This window comes from Phyllobates terribilis, unplaced genomic scaffold (genome assembly GCF_046119375.1).
Source record: "Phyllobates terribilis strain yellow unplaced genomic scaffold, ASM4611937v1 Scaffold_9__5_contigs__length_417890890, whole genome shotgun sequence".
In the NCBI taxonomy this organism is placed as follows: domain Eukaryota; kingdom Metazoa; phylum Chordata; class Amphibia; order Anura; family Dendrobatidae; genus Phyllobates; species Phyllobates terribilis.
In genome coordinates, this window is record NW_027362769.1 from 346629251 (window position 1) to 346650586 (window position 21336).

The 21336-nt window shown below is 45.3% G+C and overlaps 1 protein-coding gene across 2 annotated transcripts in view; it reads right to left on the bottom strand.

Annotated features, from left to right (window-relative positions):
- Positions 1 to 18178, bottom strand: part of BAIAP3 (BAI1 associated protein 3) — a 395244-nt gene extending 377066 nt beyond the window's left edge. For both annotated transcript variants that reach the window (XM_073648093.1, XM_073648091.1), the window contains exon 1: positions 18026 to 18178. In XM_073648093.1, coding sequence (XP_073504194.1) covers positions 18026 to 18159 — 134 coding nt within the window. In that variant the 5' untranslated portion in view covers positions 18160 to 18178. The remainder of the gene's footprint in view (positions 1 to 18025) is intronic.
- Between the last annotated feature and the right edge of the window lie 3158 nt (positions 18179 to 21336).

The window sequence follows — 21336 nt, forward strand, 5'->3', positions numbered from 1 at the left end:
CTCAAGGCTACAAGTCCATCTCCAAAGACCTGAATGTTCCTGTGTCTTCCGTGCGCAGTGTCATCAAGATGTTTAAAGCCCATGGCACTGTGGCTAACCTCCCTAGATGTGGACGGAAAAGAAAAATTGACGAGAGATTTCAATGCAAGATTGTGCGGATGGTGGATAAAGAACCTCGACTAACATCCAAACAAGTTCAAGCTGCCCTGCAGTCCGAGGGTACAACAGTGTCAACCCGTATTATCCGTCGATGTCTGAATGAAAAGGGACTGTATGGTAGGATACCCAGGAAGACCCCACTTCTTACCCCGAGACATAAAAAAGCCAGGCTGGAGTTTGCCAAAACTTACCTGAGAAAGCCTAAAACATTTTGGAAGAATGTTCTCTGGTCAGATGAGACAAAAGTAGAACTTTTTGGGAAAAAGCATCAACATAGAGTGTACAGGAAAAAAAAAGAGGCATTCAAAGAAAAGAACACGGTCCCTACAGTCAAACATGGTGGAGGTTCCCTGATGTTTTGGGGTTGCTTTGCTGCCTCTGGCACTGGACTGCTTGACCGTGTGCATGGCATTATGAAGTCTGAAGACTACCAACAAATTTTGCAGCATAATGTAGGGCCCAGTGTGAGAAAGCTGGGTCTCCCTCAGAGGTCATGGGTCTTCCAGCAGGGCATTGACCCAAAACACACTTCCAATAGCACTATAAAATGGTTTGTGAGAAAGCACTGGAAACTTCTAAGGTGGCCAGCAATGAGTCCAGACCCAAATCCCATAGAACACCTGTGGAGAGATCTCAAAATGGCAGTTTGGAGAAGGCACCCTTCAAATATCAGGGACCTGGAGCAGTTTGCCAAAGAAGAATGGCCTACAATTCCAGCAGAGCATTGTAAGAAACTCATTGATGGGTACCGGAAGCGGTTGTTCGCAGTTATTTTGGCTAAAGGTTGTGCAACCAAGTATTAGGCTGAGGGTGCCAATACTTTTGTCCGGCCCTTTTTTGGAGTTTTGTGTGAAATGATCAATGATTTGATTTTTGCTTCATTCTCTTTTGTGTTTTTTCCTTGCAAGCAAATTAAATGAAGAGAATAATACCAAAGAATTTGTGATTGCAATCATTTTCAGGAAGAAACTGAGTATTATCTGACAGAATTGCAGGGGTGCCAATACTTTTGGCCAGCACTGTATATAGTACTGCTCAAAGGTTTGGACACCTTTTCATGTAATGGTTTTCTTTGTTCTTATTTGAATGTGCACATTGCAGATTCAGACTGAAGGCAGCAAAACCATGATGGCACAAATATGGTAAAAGGAGTAAAGAAAAAGGTCGGAAACCAAGCAGATATGTGTTAAACCTTAGATTCTTCAAAGTCCCCCCGTTTTAGTCTTGTGACAGCTTTACGCCCCCTTAGCATGCTCTCCAGCAGCTTCATCAGGTCGTCACATAGAATGGCTTCCAAAAGTCGTGAAGGCGTTCCCAGAGGTGCTGAGCACTTGTTGCTGCTTTGCCTCCACTCTGAGTCCAATTCATCCCAAACCATCTCAGTTGAGTTCAGGTTGGGTGACTGTGGAGACCATGTCATCTGACGCAGCCACCATCCCTCTCCTTCTTGGTCACATAGCACATATATTGCCTAGAGGTGTTTTGGGTCAATTTCCTATTGCAGCACAAATTATGATCACACTAAGTACAGATCAGAGTACAGATGACATGTCGCTACAGAATACTGAGGTCATCATGCTGAATAAGTGTGCCATGATTTTGGAATAAATCATCAACAGTGTCACCAGCAAAGCACCCCCACACCTCCTCCTCCATGCTTCACGGGGGGTACCACACATGAGAAACCATCCGCTCACCTTTTCTGCACCACACAAATACCAAAAATCTCAAATTTTGACTCATCAGACCAGAGAAGAGATTTTCACCGATCTACTGTCCTTGTGTTGCTTGGCACAAACAAGTCTCTTTTTCTTTATTGTCCTCAATGGTGGTTTCTTTGCAGGAAGCAGACATTTATAGTCACATGGCTGCAGTCTCCTCTGGGCATTTAATGTTGAGGTACATATGCTACATGACGTCTGTGCATCGTTTATGAGGGCTGTTATTTCTGAGATGCTGTCAGTTTTTGGTCTCTGAGACTGGTAACTCTGATGAACTTATCTTCTGCAGCAAAGGTAATTCTTGGTTTTCCTTTCCTGGGGCGATCTTCATGAGAGACAGTTTTATCATAGCGATTAATGGTTTTCATGATTGCACTTGCGGATAATGTCAACGTTCTAGCAATGTTCCAGATTGACTGACCTTCATGTAATCATAGACTGATATTTCTCTTTACTTAGTTTTAAGCCAGAATAAGGTAAGAGCCATTCAACTAACAGTTGTTGGGACTGTGACCAACACTGCCTCTGAAAAACATACCTAGTGGTCGCAAACACTTTCTGAAGGCTGGTGATTCCACAAATGAAGGTACACCTGTTCAATGGAAGCCATTCCAAGAGATGACCCGATGAAGCTGCTTGAGAGAATGGCAATGGTGCGTAAAGAGTAAAAAAGGAGCTACTTTGAGATATCTAAGGTTTAACACATATTCTGGTTTGTTTCATATGTTTCTTAATTTCTTCTTTTCATATGTGTTTCTTTTTTGCTACTTTTATGTTACACGCACGCGGCTAGGTTCAGATAGGGGCGAGACAGGTTACATGAATTCTTTGGAATCCTGGGTGAACCGTTACTCAGGGCGACCATAGACCATGTGCTGCAGCTTCTCTCCGGCACACAGGGGTATTGACCCTCAGTCACAGACATGTAGGTTCTTTCACTTGTGGACCAGACACACCTGACAAGAGTCCTCATAAACGGCAGAACAGTAGCATTTAATAAGAAGCCGCACAGCCAGTGCAAGTTGAGTCTTATGAGCAACAGGCTCCATTGACAAACAGTACAGTTTCCTTAGCAGCACAGCAGTTGACAGTCTTCCCAGTAGTACAGGACAGCACAGTTCCAATGCGAAGGCACATTAATGAACACAACATTCTTTACAGCACAGTGAGATGGAGGAGGGGAGGAGGATTTGCTGAGGCAGATGATCCCTATGACACAATTTCTTCCAGTCCTTATCTTTCTGCCTGACAATACTCTGCACTGCTAGTTCAGGAACTCTACCTGACCTGTGCTTAGCTTCACTCCTGACTTGAATCCTTTTCAATTGCAGGGGCGCTTCTGTGAGATACAGAACACACACCCTTTCTCTTCGGCTCCAGCCAGACAGTAAACAACTTCCCCACAATCCCCCTGGGGCTCTGCTAAAACACTCCCCTTCTCCTGTGACTGTGTTAACCCCTCTAGTTGCTGGGTGCTTCTGGAGCACAACACTTCCTGTCTCATGTGCTTGTGTTACTTCTAATAGTTGCTGGATGCTTTTAAAGCAACAGCACTACTTCTGCATGTCACACTCTGCAACAGCACTACTTCTTCATGTCACACTCTGCAACAGCACTTCTTCTTCATGTCACACTCTGCAACAGCACTACTTCTTCATGTCACATTCTGCAACAGTACTACTTCATAGGGTGGCACGGTGGCTCAGTGGTTAGCACTGAAGCTTGCAGCACTGGGGTCCTGGGTTCAAATCCCACCAAGGACAACATCTGCAAGGAGTTTGAATGTTCTCCCTGTGTTTGCATGGGTTTCCTCCAGGTTCTCTGGTTTCCTCCCACACTCCAAAGACATACTGATAGGGAATGTAGATTGTGAGCCACAATGGAGACAGTGACGATAATGTATGTAAAGCACTGTGGAATATATTAGTGCTATATAAAGATTATTATTATATTCATGTCACACTCTGCAACAGCACTGTGTGTTCAAACTTTTGACTAGTACGGCAGCTCAAAAACCTCTACATAGGCAAATTTAAATTTAAAAAAATCCACACTTTCTGCTGCCTCCACTAGAGGGAGCTTATGAGCTTACTACATACTGTTTCATTGTTAAGGTCAATGTATATCAGTATGCAGTACACTCCTGAGCTCCCCCTAGTGGTGACTACAGACAAACAAAATATAAGCATTTACCTATATATGTGTAGGGAATTTGAAGCTCATTATTAAAATTGATCTTTGAATCTTATAAAAATGAATTTTAAAATTATTTGAAACTGAAATATTGCAAGTTTCTAGGAATTAGCAGGGTTCTCTGGGCATATGATATTAGTAACCTATCCTTTGGTTAGGTCATGAGCATTGCACACGTGGGGATCTGATAGCAGTCACCCCCACCATTTAGCGGTTATTAGATCTAGTGTACACATTGAATGGAGTCAGTCCCATTGAAGTGAATGGTAACTGGGCTGCAGCACTTCAAGAACTGTGGTGTTCAGGCTCAATACACTGTTCACATTCTGCAACTTGTGGACGTGATAACAGCTGATCAAGGTTCTAGTTCCAGTTATGTAAAAATCATACAATGTGATTTTCTGGATTTTTTTTAGCATCTGTCTCTCACAGGTGAAGTGTACCTACGATAAAAATTACAGATCTCTCCATTCTTTGTAGGTGGGAAAACTTGCAAAAATTGGCAGTGAATCAAATACTTATTTTCCCCACTGTATGTTCCGAAAATTTTGACAAATCTAAAACTGCACCATTTGTAAAGAATGGTCCAAAACTGACTATTTTACCATTTCTGGATGACATTTTAATGTGTATGGGGCCCCCACAAACTGGTCAGGCATGTTGAATTTTACATGCCTCATCCTTTTTTTCTCTATGGCGATAAGCTGCTGCTGGAGATGTACGGCAGCTGTTTACTCCACTTTACCTAATGAAAACATATGAATGCCAACTTGAGTCGAGCATGTGTGTGAATGAGGGGGAAGGGGGTTAGGAATGGAAAAATAGTTTCTTAAAATTATTAAATAGGGAGTTTCCCTTTAAGTCTTAAGACGAATGCATAACAAGCGCAGAGTTCCTGTATGATGCTCCACTCAGTTTCTGACCTCATCTGACCCGAGGCCTGTCATACCGGGTATCTGTGCAGCAAACAATGATAAGTACCATCATAGGAGATACCGTAAATGGACCGCAGCTCCTCTGCTGTAAGCAGCTGGGACAATCCGGGGGAATGTAAAGAACATGAAATGTTACCCATTATCAGCCTCCTATAAGTCACATTATCTTATATGTAAATATTTACCTAAATGCAAATAGTTCATTATTAGGATTATCACCTGTTATCACCAGCACTAACTCATTGAAAGGATTTCCAGGGTTAGAAAAGAAGGATTTTCTCCCCAGAAACATTGCAAGCCTTGTCTATGGTTTGTGCCCCATACTCAGGTTTAGCATCATTCACTTGATTATTAGCTGCAATACCAGATCCAGCCACTGTAAAGATTGGCACTGTTTTGGGGGAAAAAAACAGATATCTTTAAAATGTTAAACAACCCCTTTAAACCTTAAAGGGAATCTGTCAGCAGTTTTTTTTATATGGAATCTGAGAGCGGCATGATGTAGGGTCAGAGACCCTGATTCCAGCAATGAGTCACTTACTGGGATGCTTGCTGCACTTTTGATAAAATCCCTGTTTTCCCTCCTCTAGGTATAGAAGTGGTCAGAATGCTAAGCTGTGTATAACCCCACCCTTGATTGGCAACTTTCTGTGTACACAGTACATGGTCAGCTGCCAATCAGTGATGGTGGTGGGGTTACACAGATTAGCTGCACTGGCTTACACGCCACATCTAGTCCTGCAGTGAGAATCTCCTGCTGATAAAACACTGATTGTACTGAAACTACAGCAAGCTGCTGAGCAAGTGGAACCCCCAAAGAATCAGGCTCTCTGCCAATAAATGATGCTGCTATCAGATTAAAACAGCAAAAGTCTACAGACAGATTAGCAACCCCTTCTTTATTTCTGCTGTAATATAACAGCTTCATCGAATAATAGTAAAAGTATGAGCAGTGGTGGGGTAAGATCAAAGAACCCAAGGTGGTAGTTTGGTAATGCACCCCAACCCTCTTTGGTCCCTCTTTAGCTGTTGGATGTACATTAATTTAACGGACCCCTGATGCCCCTTTCCCTTCTAATCCCTAGTGTTAATTTTTATACAGGAAGCAGTTGATTCAAATTGCTTTTTCCTTAAAATTATAAATTGATCCTTATTCATAAATGCCACTCCACCTGCGCCTTAGAATGCCTCTGCATATGTCATGTGCAGTCAGGCGATATATAAAACACAACTACAGATTAAAAAAAATAAATTATATATACAGATCTGCCATCAGATTTCACAGTACATATGGCTTACATTACTAAATAGATCGCTTAGACCTGGTGAGAGTGATATACTTAGTTTGAAAATCCCATGTCTGAATGGCTGTATTGTGCTTTATAAAACATTAACTGACTGACTCCTCATTGTCCCTCCTCCCTGCTGCATCTCCATCCACCCAGACTGAGCTCCTAAGTGGCCCTCCTCCCTGCTGCTGAATCTCCATCCACTCAGAGAGAGCTCCTCAATGTCCCACCTCCCTGCTGCATCTCCATCCACCCAGACTGAGCTCCTAAGTGTCCCTCCTCCCTGCTGCTGAATTTCCATCCACTCAGAGAGAGCTCCTCAATGTCCCACCTCCCTGCTGCATCTCACCATCTAGGCTGAGCTCATCAGCGTCACACCTCCCTACTGCATTGCCATCCACCCAGACTGAGCTCCTCAGTGTCCCACCTCCCTGATGCTGAATCTCCATCCACACAGACTGAGCTCCTCAGTGTGCCACCTCCCTGCTGCATCTCATCATCCAGACTGAGCTCCTATGTGTCCCACCTCCCTGCTGCTGAATCTCCATCCATCCAGAATGAGCTCCTCAGCATCACACCTCCCTGCTGCTGAATCTCTATGTGCCCAGACTGAGGTCTTCAGTGTCCCACCTCCCTGCTGCATCTCCATCCACCCAGACTGAGCTCCTCAGTGTCCCTCCTCCCTGCTGCATCTCCATCCACCCAGACTGAGCTCCTAAGTGTCCCTCCTCCCTGCTGCATCTCCATCCACCCAGACTGAGCTACTATGTGTCCCTCCTCCCTGCTGCTGAATCTCCATGCACCCAGACTGAGCTCCTAAGTGTCCCTCCTCCCTGCTGCTGAATCTTCATCCACCCAGACTGAGCTCCTAAGTGTCCCTCCTCCATGCTGCATCTCCATCCACCCAGACTGAGCTCCTAAGTGTCCCTCCTCCCTGCTGCTGAATCTCCATCCATCCAGAATGAGCTCCTCAGCATCACACCTCCCTGCTGCTGAATCTCTATGTGCCCAGGCTGATGTCTTCAGTGTCCCACCTCCCTGCTGCATCTCCATCCACCCAGACTGAGCTCCTCAGTGTCCCTCCTCCCTGCTGCATCTCCATCCACCCAGACTGAGCTCCTAAGTGTCCCTCCTCCCTGCTGCATCTCCATCCACCCAGACTGAGCTCCTATGTGTCCCTCCTCCCTGCTGCTGAATCTCCATGCACCCAGACTGAGCTCCTAAGTGTCCCTCCTCCCTGCTGCTGAATCTTCATCCACCCAGACTGAGCTCCTAAGTGTCCCTCCTCCCTGCTGCATCTCCATCCACCCAGACTGAGCTCCTAAGTGTCCCTCCTCCCTGCTGCTGAATCTCCATCCACCCAGACTGAGCTCCTCAGTGTCCCTCCACCCTGATGCATCTCCATCCACCCAGACTGAGCTCCTAAGTGTCCCTCCTCCCTGCTGCATCTCCATCCACCCAGACTGAGCCCCTATGTGTCCCTCCTCCCTGCTGCTGAGTCTCCATCCACCCAGACTGCGCTCCTAAGTGTCCCTCCTCCCTGCTGCATCTCCATCCACCCAGACTTAGCTCCTATGTGTCCCTCCTCCCTGCTGCTGAATCTCCATCCACCCAGACGGAGCTCCTTAGTGTCCCTCTTCCCTGCTGCATCTCCATCCACCCAGACTGAGCTCCTAAGTGTCCCTCCTCCCTGCTGCATCTCTATCCACCCAGATTGAGCTCCTATGTGTCCCTCCTCCCTGCTGCTGAATCTCCATCCACCCAGACTGAGCTCCTCAGTGTCCCTCCTCCCTGCTGCTGAATCTCCATCCACCCAGACAGAGCTCCTCAGGGTCCCTCCTCCCTGCTGCATCTCCATCCACCCAGACTTAGCTCCTAAATGTCCCTCCTCCCTGCTGCTGAATCTCCATCCACCCAGACAGAGCTCCTCAGGGTCCCTTCTCCCTGCTGCATCTCCATCCACCCAGACTGAGCTCCTAAGTGTCCCTCCTCCCTGCTGCATCTCCATCCACCCAGACTGAGCTCCTATGTGTCCCTCCTCCCTGCTGCTGAATCTCCATCCACCCTGACTGAGCTCCTCAGTGTCCCTCCACCCTGCTGCATTTCCATCCACCCAGACTGAGCTCCTAAGTGTCCCTCCTCCCTGCTGCATCTCCATCCACCCAGAATGAGCTCCTATGTGTCCCTCCTCCCTGCTGCTGAATCTCCATCCACCCAGACGGAGCTCCTCAGTGTCCCTCCTCCCTGCTGCATCTCCATCCACCCAGACTGCGCTCCTAAGTGTCCCTCCTCCCTGCTGCATCTCCATCCACCCAGAATGAGCTCCTATGTGTCCCTCCTCCCTGCTGCTGAATCTCCATCCACCCAGACGGAGCTCCTCATTGTCCCTCCTCCCTGCTGAATCTCCATCCACCCAGATGGAGCTCCTTAGTGTCCCTCCTCCCTGCTGCATCTCCATCCACCCAGACTGCGCTCCTAAGTGTCCCTCCTCCCTGCTGCATCTCCATCCACCCAGAATGAGCTCCTATGTGTCCCTCCTCCCTGCTGCTGAATCTCCATCCACCCAGACGGAGCTCCTTAGTGTCCCTCCTCCCTGCTGCATCTCCATCCACCCAGACTGAGCTCCTAAGTGTCCCTCCTCCCTGCTACATCTCCATCCACCCAGATTGAGCTCCTATGTGTCCCTCCTCCCTGCTGCTGAATCTCCATCCACCCAGACTGAGCTCCTAAGTGTCCCTCCTCCCTGCTGCTGAATCTCCATCCACCCAGACAGAGCTCCTCAGGGTCCCTCCTTCCTGCTGCATCTCCATCCACCCAGACTTAGCTCCTAAGTGTCCCTCCTCCCTGCTGCTGAATCTCCATCCACTCAGAATGAGCTCCTCAGTGTCCCTCCTCCCTGCTGCATCTCACCATCCAGACTGAGCTCCTAAGTGTCCCTCCTCCCTGCAGCATCTCCATCCACCCAGACTGAGCTCCTCAGTGTACCACCTCCCTGCTGCTGAATCTCCATCCACCCAGACTGAGCTCCTAAGTGTCCCTCCTCCCTGCTGCATCTCCGTCCACCCAGACTGAGCTCCTATGTGTCCCTCCTCCCTGCTGCTGAATTTCCATCCACCCAGACTGAGCTCCTCAGTGTCCCTCCTCCCTGCTGCATCTCCATCCACCCAGACTGAGCTCTTAAGTGTCCCTCCTCCCTGCTGCTGAATCTCCATCCACTCAGAATGAGCTCCTCAGTGTCCCACCTCCCTGCTGCATCTCACCATCCAGACTGAGCTCCTAAGTGTCCCTCCTCCCTGCTGTATCTCCTTCCACCCAGACTGGGCTCCTCAGTGTACCACCTCCCTGCTGCTGAATCTCCATCCACTCAGACTGAGCTCCTCAGTGTCCCACCTCACAGCTGCTGAATCTCCATTCACCCAGACTGAGCTCCTAAGTGTCCTTCCTTTCCGCTCCTTTTTTTTAATTCAACCCTGCTTTTGTACTGATCACAAGACATGGTTTTGACTAAGGACATTTTTGTTCGAAACCCATAATCCCCTGGATCTACAATTTTAACAGCATGATTTTAAAGGAATTATAATAAACATGAAGTTTTAACACACATTCATATTCTCATTTGGATGTCTGTTGCTGGATCCCTGTTTTTTGTTGATTACCACAGCCACTTTATCCGAGCACCATCCTGGAGTCCACACCCAAAGCCATAGGAATTCATCTAATGGTGAGCAGAAAAAAACACTTTTTTTTTCTTTATATTGAGCTCCTAAGTGTCCCTCCTCCCTTCTGCTGAATCTCCATCCACCCAGACTGAGCTTCTCAGTGTCCCTCCTCCCTGCTGCTAAATCTCCATCCACCCAGACTGAGCTCCTAAGTGTCCCTCCTCCCTGCTGCTGAATCTCCATCCACTCAGAATGAGCTCCTCAGTGTCCCACCTCCCTGCTGCATCTCACCATCCAGACTGAGCTCCTAAGTGTCCCTCCTCCCTGCTACATCTCCATCCACCCAGACTGAGCTCCTCAGTGTACCACCTCCCTGCTGCTGAATCTCCATCCACTGAGACTGAGCTCCTCAGTGTCCCACCTCACCGCTGCTAAATTTCCATTCACCCAGACTGAGCTCCTAAGTGTCCCTCCTCTCTGCTGCATCTCCATCCACCCAGACTGAGCTCCTAAGTGTCCCTCCTCTCTGCTGAATCTCCATTCACCCAGACTAAGCTCCTAAGTGTCCCTCCTCTCTGCTGAATCTCCATTCACCCAGACTGAGCTCCTAAGTGTCCCTCCTCTCTGCTGCATCTCCATCCACCCAGACTGAGCTCCTAAGTGTCCCTCCTCTCTGCTGCATCTCCATCCACCCAGACTGAGCTCCTAAGTATCCCTCCTCTCTGCTGCATCTCCATTCACCCAGACTGAGCTCCTAAGTGTCCCTCCTCTCTGCTGCATCTCCATCCACCCAGACTGAGCTCCTAAGTGTCCCTCCTCCCTGCTGCATCTCCATCCACCCAGACTGAGCTCCTCAGTGTACCACCTCCCTGCTGCTGAATCTCCATCCACTGAGACTGAGCTCCTCAGTGTCCCACCTCACCGCTGCTAAATTTCCATTCACCCAGACTGAGCTCCTAAGTGTCCCTCCTCTCTGCTGAATCTCCATTCACCCAGACTGAGCTCCTAAGTGTCCCTCCTCTCTGCTGCATCTCCATCCACCCAGACTGAGCTCCTAAGTGTCCCTCCTCTCTGCTGAATCTCCATTCACCCAGACTAAGCTCCTAAGTGTCCCTCCTCTCTGCTGAATCTCCATTCACCCAGACTGAGCTCCTAAGTGTCCCTCCTCTCTGCTGCATCTCCATCCACCCAGACTGAGCTCCTAAGTGTCCCTCCTCTCTGCTGCATCTCCATCCACCCAGACTGAGCTCCTAAGTGTCCCTCCTCTCTGCTGCATCTCCATCCACCCAGACTGAGCTCCTAAGTGTCCCTCCTCTCTGCTGCATCTCCATCCACCCAGACTGAGCTCCTCAGTGTCTCACCTCCCTGCTGCTGAATCTCCATCCACACAGAAGGAGCTCCTCAGTGTCCCTCCTCCCCGCTGGGATCTTACACTGCTCAAGACAAGCAGCTGCTTGGTAGGCTGAAACTGAATACACTTGGACTGATGAGCTCTCCCACTCCTTAGCTGGATTCATAAAATGCTCCTCCTAATATCAGGATTACATAACCATCCTGACATGGATTTCCAAAGTAACATGAAAATGGAGTTTACCTAAAAGGAGAGTAGATGTAAAAAACTGGTCTCGCTTAATCCAACTTCAGAAAGTGTCATCTTGAAAAACCTACTAGCAAACTATAGGGGGCAGTATAGGGGCTGAATATGTGATGATCCCCTTTAAGTTATTATCTATAGGTCACGTGTTTTCCGCTCTGGTCAGCGAGATCCAAGCTGAATTGTTGCATCTTCAGTGACAACGATTGAGGGGTAAGAGGTGCCCGAGCTGAATACCATATAGATAGTAGGACCTACCTAGAGCTTTATTCCAAGGTTGCAATAGAAATTGGAGCGAATATTCAATGTTGTATTCACTGTGGCGCAATAATACGTCAGAAAGCGAAGGGTGATCCTGGCAGATGCCACCTAATCCCGAGTCTGTGTGTGACTTTTCCCATGACATTTGAGCATCCTCAATTTACTTTAATAACCACTTACTACAAAAGGGCAAGTCCTCCTGCAATTATAATATCAATAGATTGCAGCACCGGTTCATCCTGGCACCAGGGAAATATCTGCAAAGTGACAGATTTATGGATAGTATTTGCAACATTTATAGATTTTAGCATTTCCTACATCCCGAAAAGAAGTGAAGGGAGAAGTACCCCAGCAGCATAGCAGATCCTTATATTCTCATGGGAAAAAAGCTGACGTCAAAGGTTTAAAGAGTGATCGTCGTATTCATTTATGAATAGTAGACAAAAAAAAAAAAGAAACTTTGTAATATATCTTATTACAGAAATCTGCTTCTTTCTCCTCCTGGACTGATCTTCTACTCTCATTTCTGTAAAATCTGTATTCACTGAAGAAATGTTTTCCAATTACTCAGTTAGGAGACAACAGTTGGTGCTTATAAGATTCTATGGAGGGGGAGGAGCTAGAGGTCGACAGACATTCTGTGGAAACAATAGTTACACTTTAAGGATAATTTACCTTCCGATCCCCCATGCATATGCATGTTCGGCTGAGCAGATGTGTTACTAATGGAGGGGGTAAGCAGCTGCCTGACACTTGCCTGAGCCGCTGCCTGACCCCTACCTGAGCCGCTGCTTGACCCTTGCCTGAGCCGCTGCCTGACCCCTGCCTGAGCCGCTGCCTGACCCCTGCCTGAGCCGCTGCCTGACACCTGCCTTAGCCGCTGCCTGACACCTGCTTGAGCCGCTGCCTGACACCTGCCTGAGCCGCTGCCCGACACCTGCCTGAGTCGCTGCCCGACACCTGCCTGAGCCGTTGCCCGACACCTGCCTGAGCCACTGCCTGACCCCTACCTGAGCCACTGACTGACCCCCTGCCAGAGCCGCTGCCTGACAACTGCCTGAGCCGCTGCCTGTCACCTGCCTGAGCCGCTGCCTGACTCCTGCCTGAGCCTATGCCTGAAACCTGCCTGAGCCGCTGCCTGACCCCTGCCTGAGCCGCTGCCTGACACCTGCCTGAGCCGCTGCTTGACACCTGCCTGAGCCACTGCATGACACCTGCCTGAGCCGCTGCCCGACACCTGCCTGAGCCTATGCCTGACAACTGCCTAAGCCGCTGCCTGTCACCTGCCTGAACCGCTGCCCGACTCCTGCCTGAGCCTATGCCTGAAACCTGCCTGAGCCGCTGCCTGACACCTGCCTGAGCCGCTGCTTGACACCTGCCTGAGCCGCTGCCTGACACCTGCCTGAGCCACTGCATGACACCTGCCTGAGCCGCTGCCCGACACCTGCCTGAGCCGCTGCCTGACACCTGCCTGAGCCGCTGCCTGACTCCTCCTCTTTTGGGATAAGGTGATTGGAGGAAGGGGAGGATTCGGAAGAATAACTGTCTGAAGAACTGTTAGTTCAGACAAGAGATAGCTTTATGCTCACGTTTAGTTGATCGCCTTTAAATTACTTTAAATTCTTTCACACAAAACCTATGGAATAGCATGGTCTTGCTGCATTCATCCATGACAAAAAAAAGTTTTTAGTGCAAATGCCAGTTTAGTATTAAGGAAACTGTACTGATTCTCATCGTCTGTAATTCGCCATCCATTTTTTTAAATGAATGGTTTCTCTTTAAATTAGCATTCTGCCAGCACTATGGGTTCTGGATCTTGCACTTCCTCATTTCCTAGCATAAATAGTTCCTGCTATGGCTTGCCTACTTTGATCTGTAAGACCACGCATCTTGTATGCCTGTATGCAATTTGGCACAGGAGCGCAGCAATCTCTGTCCGCATTTCTACTGCTAAGGACAGGTCACAGGAAATTGCGGCAGGCAGCTGACAGCAAGTTAGACAGGAGGGAGGCACCTACTGGCCGACACCTTGGAGTGATTTTTTTTTGGTGGGGGGCACACATAATTTTAAATTTATTGACATCTGCAAATCCCTTTATCCATCAAATGGGATCAAGCTGTCAAAGTACAGAGGTCAATTCAATTCATCCTGATGGTGGTTTAATCTGCAAAGCCATAAATTGGCCAATCCCAAACTTGCATGGAATAATAAAAAAGTGTGCTTTTTTTGCCCCCTGGAAGAGGGATCCACCTGTCTATGGTGTATCTGCTATTTCAGCTCTGGCCATTCTAAACATTTTTCTTAAACCCCTTTATTGGTATGATGGCAATCCAACAAATTAGCAGATTTCTACTCTATTAAAAAATAATGGCAACCTTTCTGGAATGAAGAGAAACATTTTAAATAGGTTTACTCTTCCTGATATACCCATAATATCACCAAATACCATCATAATAGCCAATAACTCTCCCCGATCCTCATCACTCTCCTCATTGCCAACCTGGTGGAATCATTTTTTCTTATTCAGGCGGATTCCTTTAGCCGATTGTCTTCAGTATTGTAATAAATGAATCCTCTCGCATTCCTCAAGGCAGATCCAAGATGCATAAATCACCTGGATAGACGCCTGCACTTTTCCAAAACAATGAGCCTTAAATGAATGCATTAGTATAAATGTTTTCTTCCCACGTGATTCCATGTGTCAGGCAACCACCTGTGTGAGTAGCAACAATTCCTGTTTAGATTTCTTTATTTTTGACCGTCGTGTAAAGTCATAAAAGGCAACTGTCCAAGATACTGATGAAAACTCCTATCAATTTGATATATGATGATCAATAGAGAGATAGGTAATAGATAGAGAGAGAGATACTAGATATATAGATTATAGATACATACATACAGTAGATAGATGATAGATAAATAGATACATACATACATCCAGTAGATAGATGATAGATAGATACTAGATAGATACACACAGTAGATAGATGATAGATAAATAGATACAGTAGATAGATGATAGATAGATAGAGAGATAGAGAGATACTAGATATATAGATAATAGATAGATAATAGATACATACATACACAGTAGATAGATGATAGATAGATAGATAGATAGATACAGTAGATAGATGATAGATAGATAGATAGATAGAGAGATAGAGAGATACTAGATATATAGATAATAGATAGATAATAGATACATACATACATACAGTAGATAGATGATAGATAAATAGATACATACATACATACAGTAGATAGATGATAGATAAATAGATATATACCTACATACAGTAGATAGATGATAGATAGATACTAGATAGATACATACAGTAGATAGATGATAGATACAGTAGATAGATGATAGATAGATAGATAGATGGATACCTTAAATAGATAGGATAGATCTGTGTATAATTAACGCTTACCATGCTGGAATGAAATCCAAGCCTATGAGAGAACTCAAAATCTCTTAGAAAGATAACAACCATTCTTGCTTGACATTTTCACAAATGTCGTGAAGGATGCAAGTCTGTAATGTAAGACGAGCGCATTATCAAGCATCAGCCATTAATGTCATTTTTACTGCAGGTTATCATGCCAGTGTGAGGATTTACATAGCTGTATCCATCTCAGAGAAAGATTTTTCCGAATGTAGACGACCAAGGAATTCATCAGAGAAGACGACATTTTTGTAATTTTTGCCCCGGTGTTGGAGGCTATTCCTACATCCTAGAAGTGCTGACTTTATAGGGCTGTAGAAATAGCCTCCAACACCGGGGCAAAAATTACAAAAATGTCATCTTCTCTGATGAATTCCTTGGTCGTCTACATTCGGAAAAATCTTTCTCTGAGATGGATAAGGTAATATTCAGGGACAAAGGTTTTGCTATGCAGGTGAAAGGTGCCAAGAGGGGTGCAAACAAGCCATTATGCCCTGGCAGGGGTTATTTAGATACAGGGAAACAAATTGGACAATTGCTCCAGGTGACCACAAATAATTGACTTAGGGCTCATGCAGTCGTCTGTGCATCTCAGACCATAATGCACGGACTGGTGGTGGGTCTCCAGACTGGGGCATGACTGCTTCATATAGTTCTGAGGCGGTCATGCTCAGTTCGGGAGACTCATGGCCAGTCCGTGCATTTTGGACCGTGATCATACCGAAATCCACGTACGGCTGCATGGGCGCTTACAATGTTCGGAAATGTAGCATTTTGTCTTATGTGGCTCTCAGCACAATGTCCAAGCCATGTAGCCAAAAACTGCATTATAAAACTACTGCAAAAACTAGGTGCAGTTTTGCTGCGCTTTGTAGGGATCCGGTATGGATTTTGCCATCGAGATATGTGGGCAGAAAATCCACAGCGATATTAGCAGCAAAGAAAAGACCAAATTTCAATTCAGCAGCGGAAATTTTAACTCTGTAGATTTTTACGCAAAAAAAAAATCGACATGGAAACGCATGCAGATTTTGTTGCGGATTTGCTCCGGCGAAAACCAGAACACAGAATTTGTATGTGAGAGCGTATGCTTAGAGGCCAGTGTGAGGATCCAGTTGGGCAGCATGGTGGCTCAGTGGTTAGCGCTGCAGCTTTGCAGCATTGGGGTCCTGGGTTCAAATCCCACCAAGGACAACATCTGCAAGGAGTTTGTATGCTCTTTTCATGTTTGTGTGGGTTTCCTCCTACACTACATACTGATAGGGAATGTAGATTGTGACCCCAATGGGGACAGCAGTCATAATGTCAGTAAAGCGCTGTGGAATTAATGGCGCTATATAAGTAAAATACATAAATAATACAATTGTTATGGCCAGATGTTGCTTGGCTTGATATAATATGTGGTCTCTATCCTTCATCAGGTATCATGTTCTATTCTAAAGAACAGGATAAAGTCATCAGTTCTCACCTCCTATGCAGAAGTGATCGGCACCGGAGAGCCCCTTTAAGTTTCTTGATTTTGAAGAGAGTTTATTCCATTACTTTAATACAAGCTCAATACATTCATTATTTTCCTGAAAAGCTGCTCCAGCTTCATAATAAACGATCCTGCCAGCTTTCCTTCTCAGCTGGTGCCGCCAGGAACACACAATACAGATGCAGCAGATCTGAATATGTCATATAGAACGACACAACAAACACAATGCAATTAATTAACTACGCTCCATCAATCGAAAGTAAACCAAGACTACAACTCTCATTCTGATCCCCGACTCTTTCATGGAAACAAGGAAAGGAAATGATCAATTATACACAAAAAATATCAAAAGGCATGAATCACCATCAACAGAAAAGTTTGGCAGAGACATATTCACGTTTATCTCAATGGGGGTCGTCACCGCACGACTATGGTGCTGAGCTCTGGAGCGAAGACTTCAGTCCAGAGATTGTGATTAATTCTCCCCAATTAAAATTTGAGAACCATTGGCATGGGAATCTTATATCCTGCGTGCCAAAACATTGTATCAGACAGATTCTGTTTGTTTTAGCCACCAATTAATAGCAAGATATACACAGATGTAGCAGAGCTGAATTTGTAGATATTTTTTTCTTTCATTTTTGCATTGCAGGTACATGTCACATTATCCCCAAAATCAATATGTTGGGAAGAAACAATTGATCGATTTAGCTCTATACCCCCTTTTAGAGCAGACACTAAAAATACCAAAGCCAAAACCTCAGCTGTCAGGTACGTTTCCATTATAATAAAGCCACATCAGAGATCTGACAGCACTTAATTCTCAGAATGTTGCAGCAGGCAAAGGGTTAATAGGACTTTGACAGCACTTAACCCTTTGCCTGCTGCAACATTCTGAGAATTAATAGGACTTGAATGAACTGACATATACACATATATGACATATATACCAGGCAGACAGATCACTTTCATCCTTTGCAACAAATGATCCTATTTGCAATTCATTAGAATAGGTGCAGTTAACATCATTAGTTTTGGTCACTTATTTCATATTAAACTGCAATATAATGATCATCAGCAAACTTTTAGGAAATCTTTATAGAAGTTAGCATCAAATCCAGAGCCATATCCATGATATTTCCTAATGCTTGCAACAATGTATCAATGTTGTTGAAAGTTAATGAGTGTTTGATAAATAAGAGACTATTGATAGTAGCAGCTTTTAGGGTCTATCAGGAATAGGGGGCTTGGGGTTGGGGGTGCTGGGCATGCAGGAGAGCTGGTTACCTGTTGCAGGCTGGATGCTGGAGGAGACTGGAGCAGTGTGGAGCACTGGATGGAGTTGATTGCTGCAATGAGGGAGAGAATCTGAGCTCAGCCACATCCTCTACCTCCACAATACAAGCCTCTCTCTGCTCCATACATGGGCATAGGAAGGGCTTCAGCTAGCCAGGGGCTCCTGGATCTCCATAGGTGAGAACTGCTTATGTGGATGACTTCTTGTATTGCAAAATATAAAGTTGAGTGTATGATGATGAGATGTATGTGCAGGTGAATGGAAAGCAGAAAAATACTGCTGAAAGGGATATGTGGGCTGCAAGAGATGGAAATGTTTGCATCACTTTAGCACTACGGCATATGTTCATTTTAATGGGATCCGCAGACAATCTGATATTTATAGGGAAACCCTAAGAATCACACAGACATGAATTTTTATGTCTTTACGAAGAGAAGCGGAACCGTATCATAGAAATATCATATCCATTCAGTCAAGACTAAGTTGATGAGTAACTCTCTGACAGAAGGCTTGGTTGACAAGTTTTAATTTTCCAAATTGCAAGACTACGGCTTTATTTACACACTGCATTATTTTTGTAAAAAAAAACACCACTTTCCTATTATGTTATCATGGCATTTTAAATGACAGTCTTTATACTGCTGGATTTTAACTCAGCAGTGGCACAAGCCCCAAGACATATGTTTTGCACCCCCTGCCCCCCAAAAAAATATATATAACTTTTACAACATGCCAAGCCCAAGCTTAGATACATCGGCTGAGCTCTACTTATGGTGGTATACTCCTAATTAGCGCAATCACCAAATAATGCCAGAGATTTATAGATGATGTTTAATTGAAGTCCTTAATTTTCTCTTTTCTTCTCTATCCAGCCCTGACCGCCATGATGACTTCTTCCAGCCAATACTTGTCCCTGCACACAAACTCCACAACTTGTTTCTCACTCCAGTGACCCTTTCAATACATAGTATTAGTAGCCCACACAGTAATGACTCTCCCATCGTGCCCCCACAAAATAATGTCTCCTTTGTCCTTAACACAGTAATAACACAGTAATAATACCCCTTCATGATCCTTACAATAATTCCCCATTCATACCCCCACAGAAATAATCCCCTTGTTTTCTGGCTACAGAATAATAATTTCTCCTCCTACAAGGCAGTAGTGTCCCCAAAAAGTAATACCCCCTTTATTCCCCTAATGTAGTCATCCCTACTTTACGCCACAAAATCTTGAGAGAAGTGATTGAGACTCTAGTCGGCACGCATACTTGGGGTTATATGACGACCATTTGAACCAGCAAGCGGAGCTCAATCCTAATGGTGCGCACATTACACACTGTTAGGATTGGGCATGCTGCAAAATTTCCTCAGGGGTGGTCAATCCCTTTAAGCTTATAAGAAATTCTTATGCAGTGAGCTCCACTTAGTGGTGAAAGAGAAAATTGCAATCTTTAACAAGATTTTTCTTTCCTGATCTGCTCAAAAGTGGGTCTCCAGGCACAACGAAACCACTTGTAATTTCACCCCTGTGGGCGGACAGCTACCTAAATCTACTAATTTGAGCTACTGTTTATAAGCATAAAGCTCAGGGTCATTCAAAGGAATTGGTAGAAATTCAGCTGACCTATATAAAGCACAGAGGGGCCCAAAGTAAGAGATGGGGCAATCATCTGACCACTTAGTAAGGAGATGGATGTTTGTGCCTTGTGTTGGCACCGCTTTCTTTATTGGCTTATCTTGTTTCCCAACCGTTCATCAGAAAAAGCCACCAAGGGTGCCTAAAATCATTTTAATATGAGCAATTTAAAATATTTATCATCACTAAAAGGGTAAAATAATTTGATATCTGCTGAATTACATTTCTACACAGGTGGATATCTCCATAACTAAATGGGCCCCTCTCCTCTAAAAGGGAAGGTGCAATGATGATTATGGATAAAGGAGTTTATGGATAAGTGAATAGGGGCTAACTCCGGTGACGTCTCTGTGCTGTGACATCACTGTGTGTATTATCTCTCTACTGTGACATCACTGTGTGTACTACCCTGTACTGTGACATCACTGTGTGTATTACCCTGCACTGTGACATCACTATGTTTATTATCTCTGTACTGTGACATCACTTTGTGTATTATCCCTGTACTGTGTTATCACTGTGTGTATTATCCCTGTACTATGACATCACTGTGTGTATTATCCCTATACTGTGACATCACTGTGCTTATTATCCCTGTACTGTGACATCACTGTGTGCATTATCCCTGTACTGTGACATCACTATGTATATTATCCCTGTACTGTGACATCACTGTGCTTATTATCCCTGTACTGTGACATCACTGTGTGCATTATCCCTGCACTGTGACATTACTGTATGTATTATCCCTGTACTGTGACATCACTGTGCTTATTATCCCTGTACTGTGACATCACTGTGTGTATTATCCCTGTACTGTGACATCAATGTGTGTATTACTCCGTACTGTGACATCACTGTGTGCATTATCCCTGCACTGTGACATCACTGTGTGTATTATCCCTGTACTGTGACATCACTGTGCTTATTATCCCTGTACTGTGACATCACTGTGTGTATTATCCCTGTACTGTGACATCAATGTGTGTATTACTCCGTACTGTGACATCACTGTGTGTATGATCCCTGTGCTGTGACATCACTGTGTGTATTATCCCTGTACTGTGATATCACTGTGTTTATTATCCCTGTACTGTGACATCACTGTGTGTATTATCCCTGTACTGTGACATCACTGTGTGTATTATCCCTGTACTGTGACATCACTGTGTGTATTATACCTGTACTGTGATATCACTGTGTGCATTATCCCTGTACTGTGACATCACTGTGTGTATTATCTCTGTGCTGTGACATCACTGTGTGTATTATCCCTGTACTGTGACATCACTGTGTGCATTATCCCCGTACTGTGACATCACTGTGTGTATTACCCTGTACTGTGACATCACTGTGTGTATTATCCCTGTACTGTGACATTACTGTGTGCATTATCCCTGTACTGTGACATCACTGTGTGTATTAACCTGTACTGTGACATCACTGTGTGTATTACCCTGTACTGTGACATCACTGTGTGTATTATCCCTGTACTGTGACATCACTATGTTTATTATCTCTGTACTGTGACATCACTGTGTTTATTATCCCTGTACTGTGATATCACTGTATGTATTATCCCTGTACTGTGACATCACAGTGTGTATTATCCCTGTACTGTGCCATCACTGTGTGTATTATCCCTGTACTGTGACATCACTAT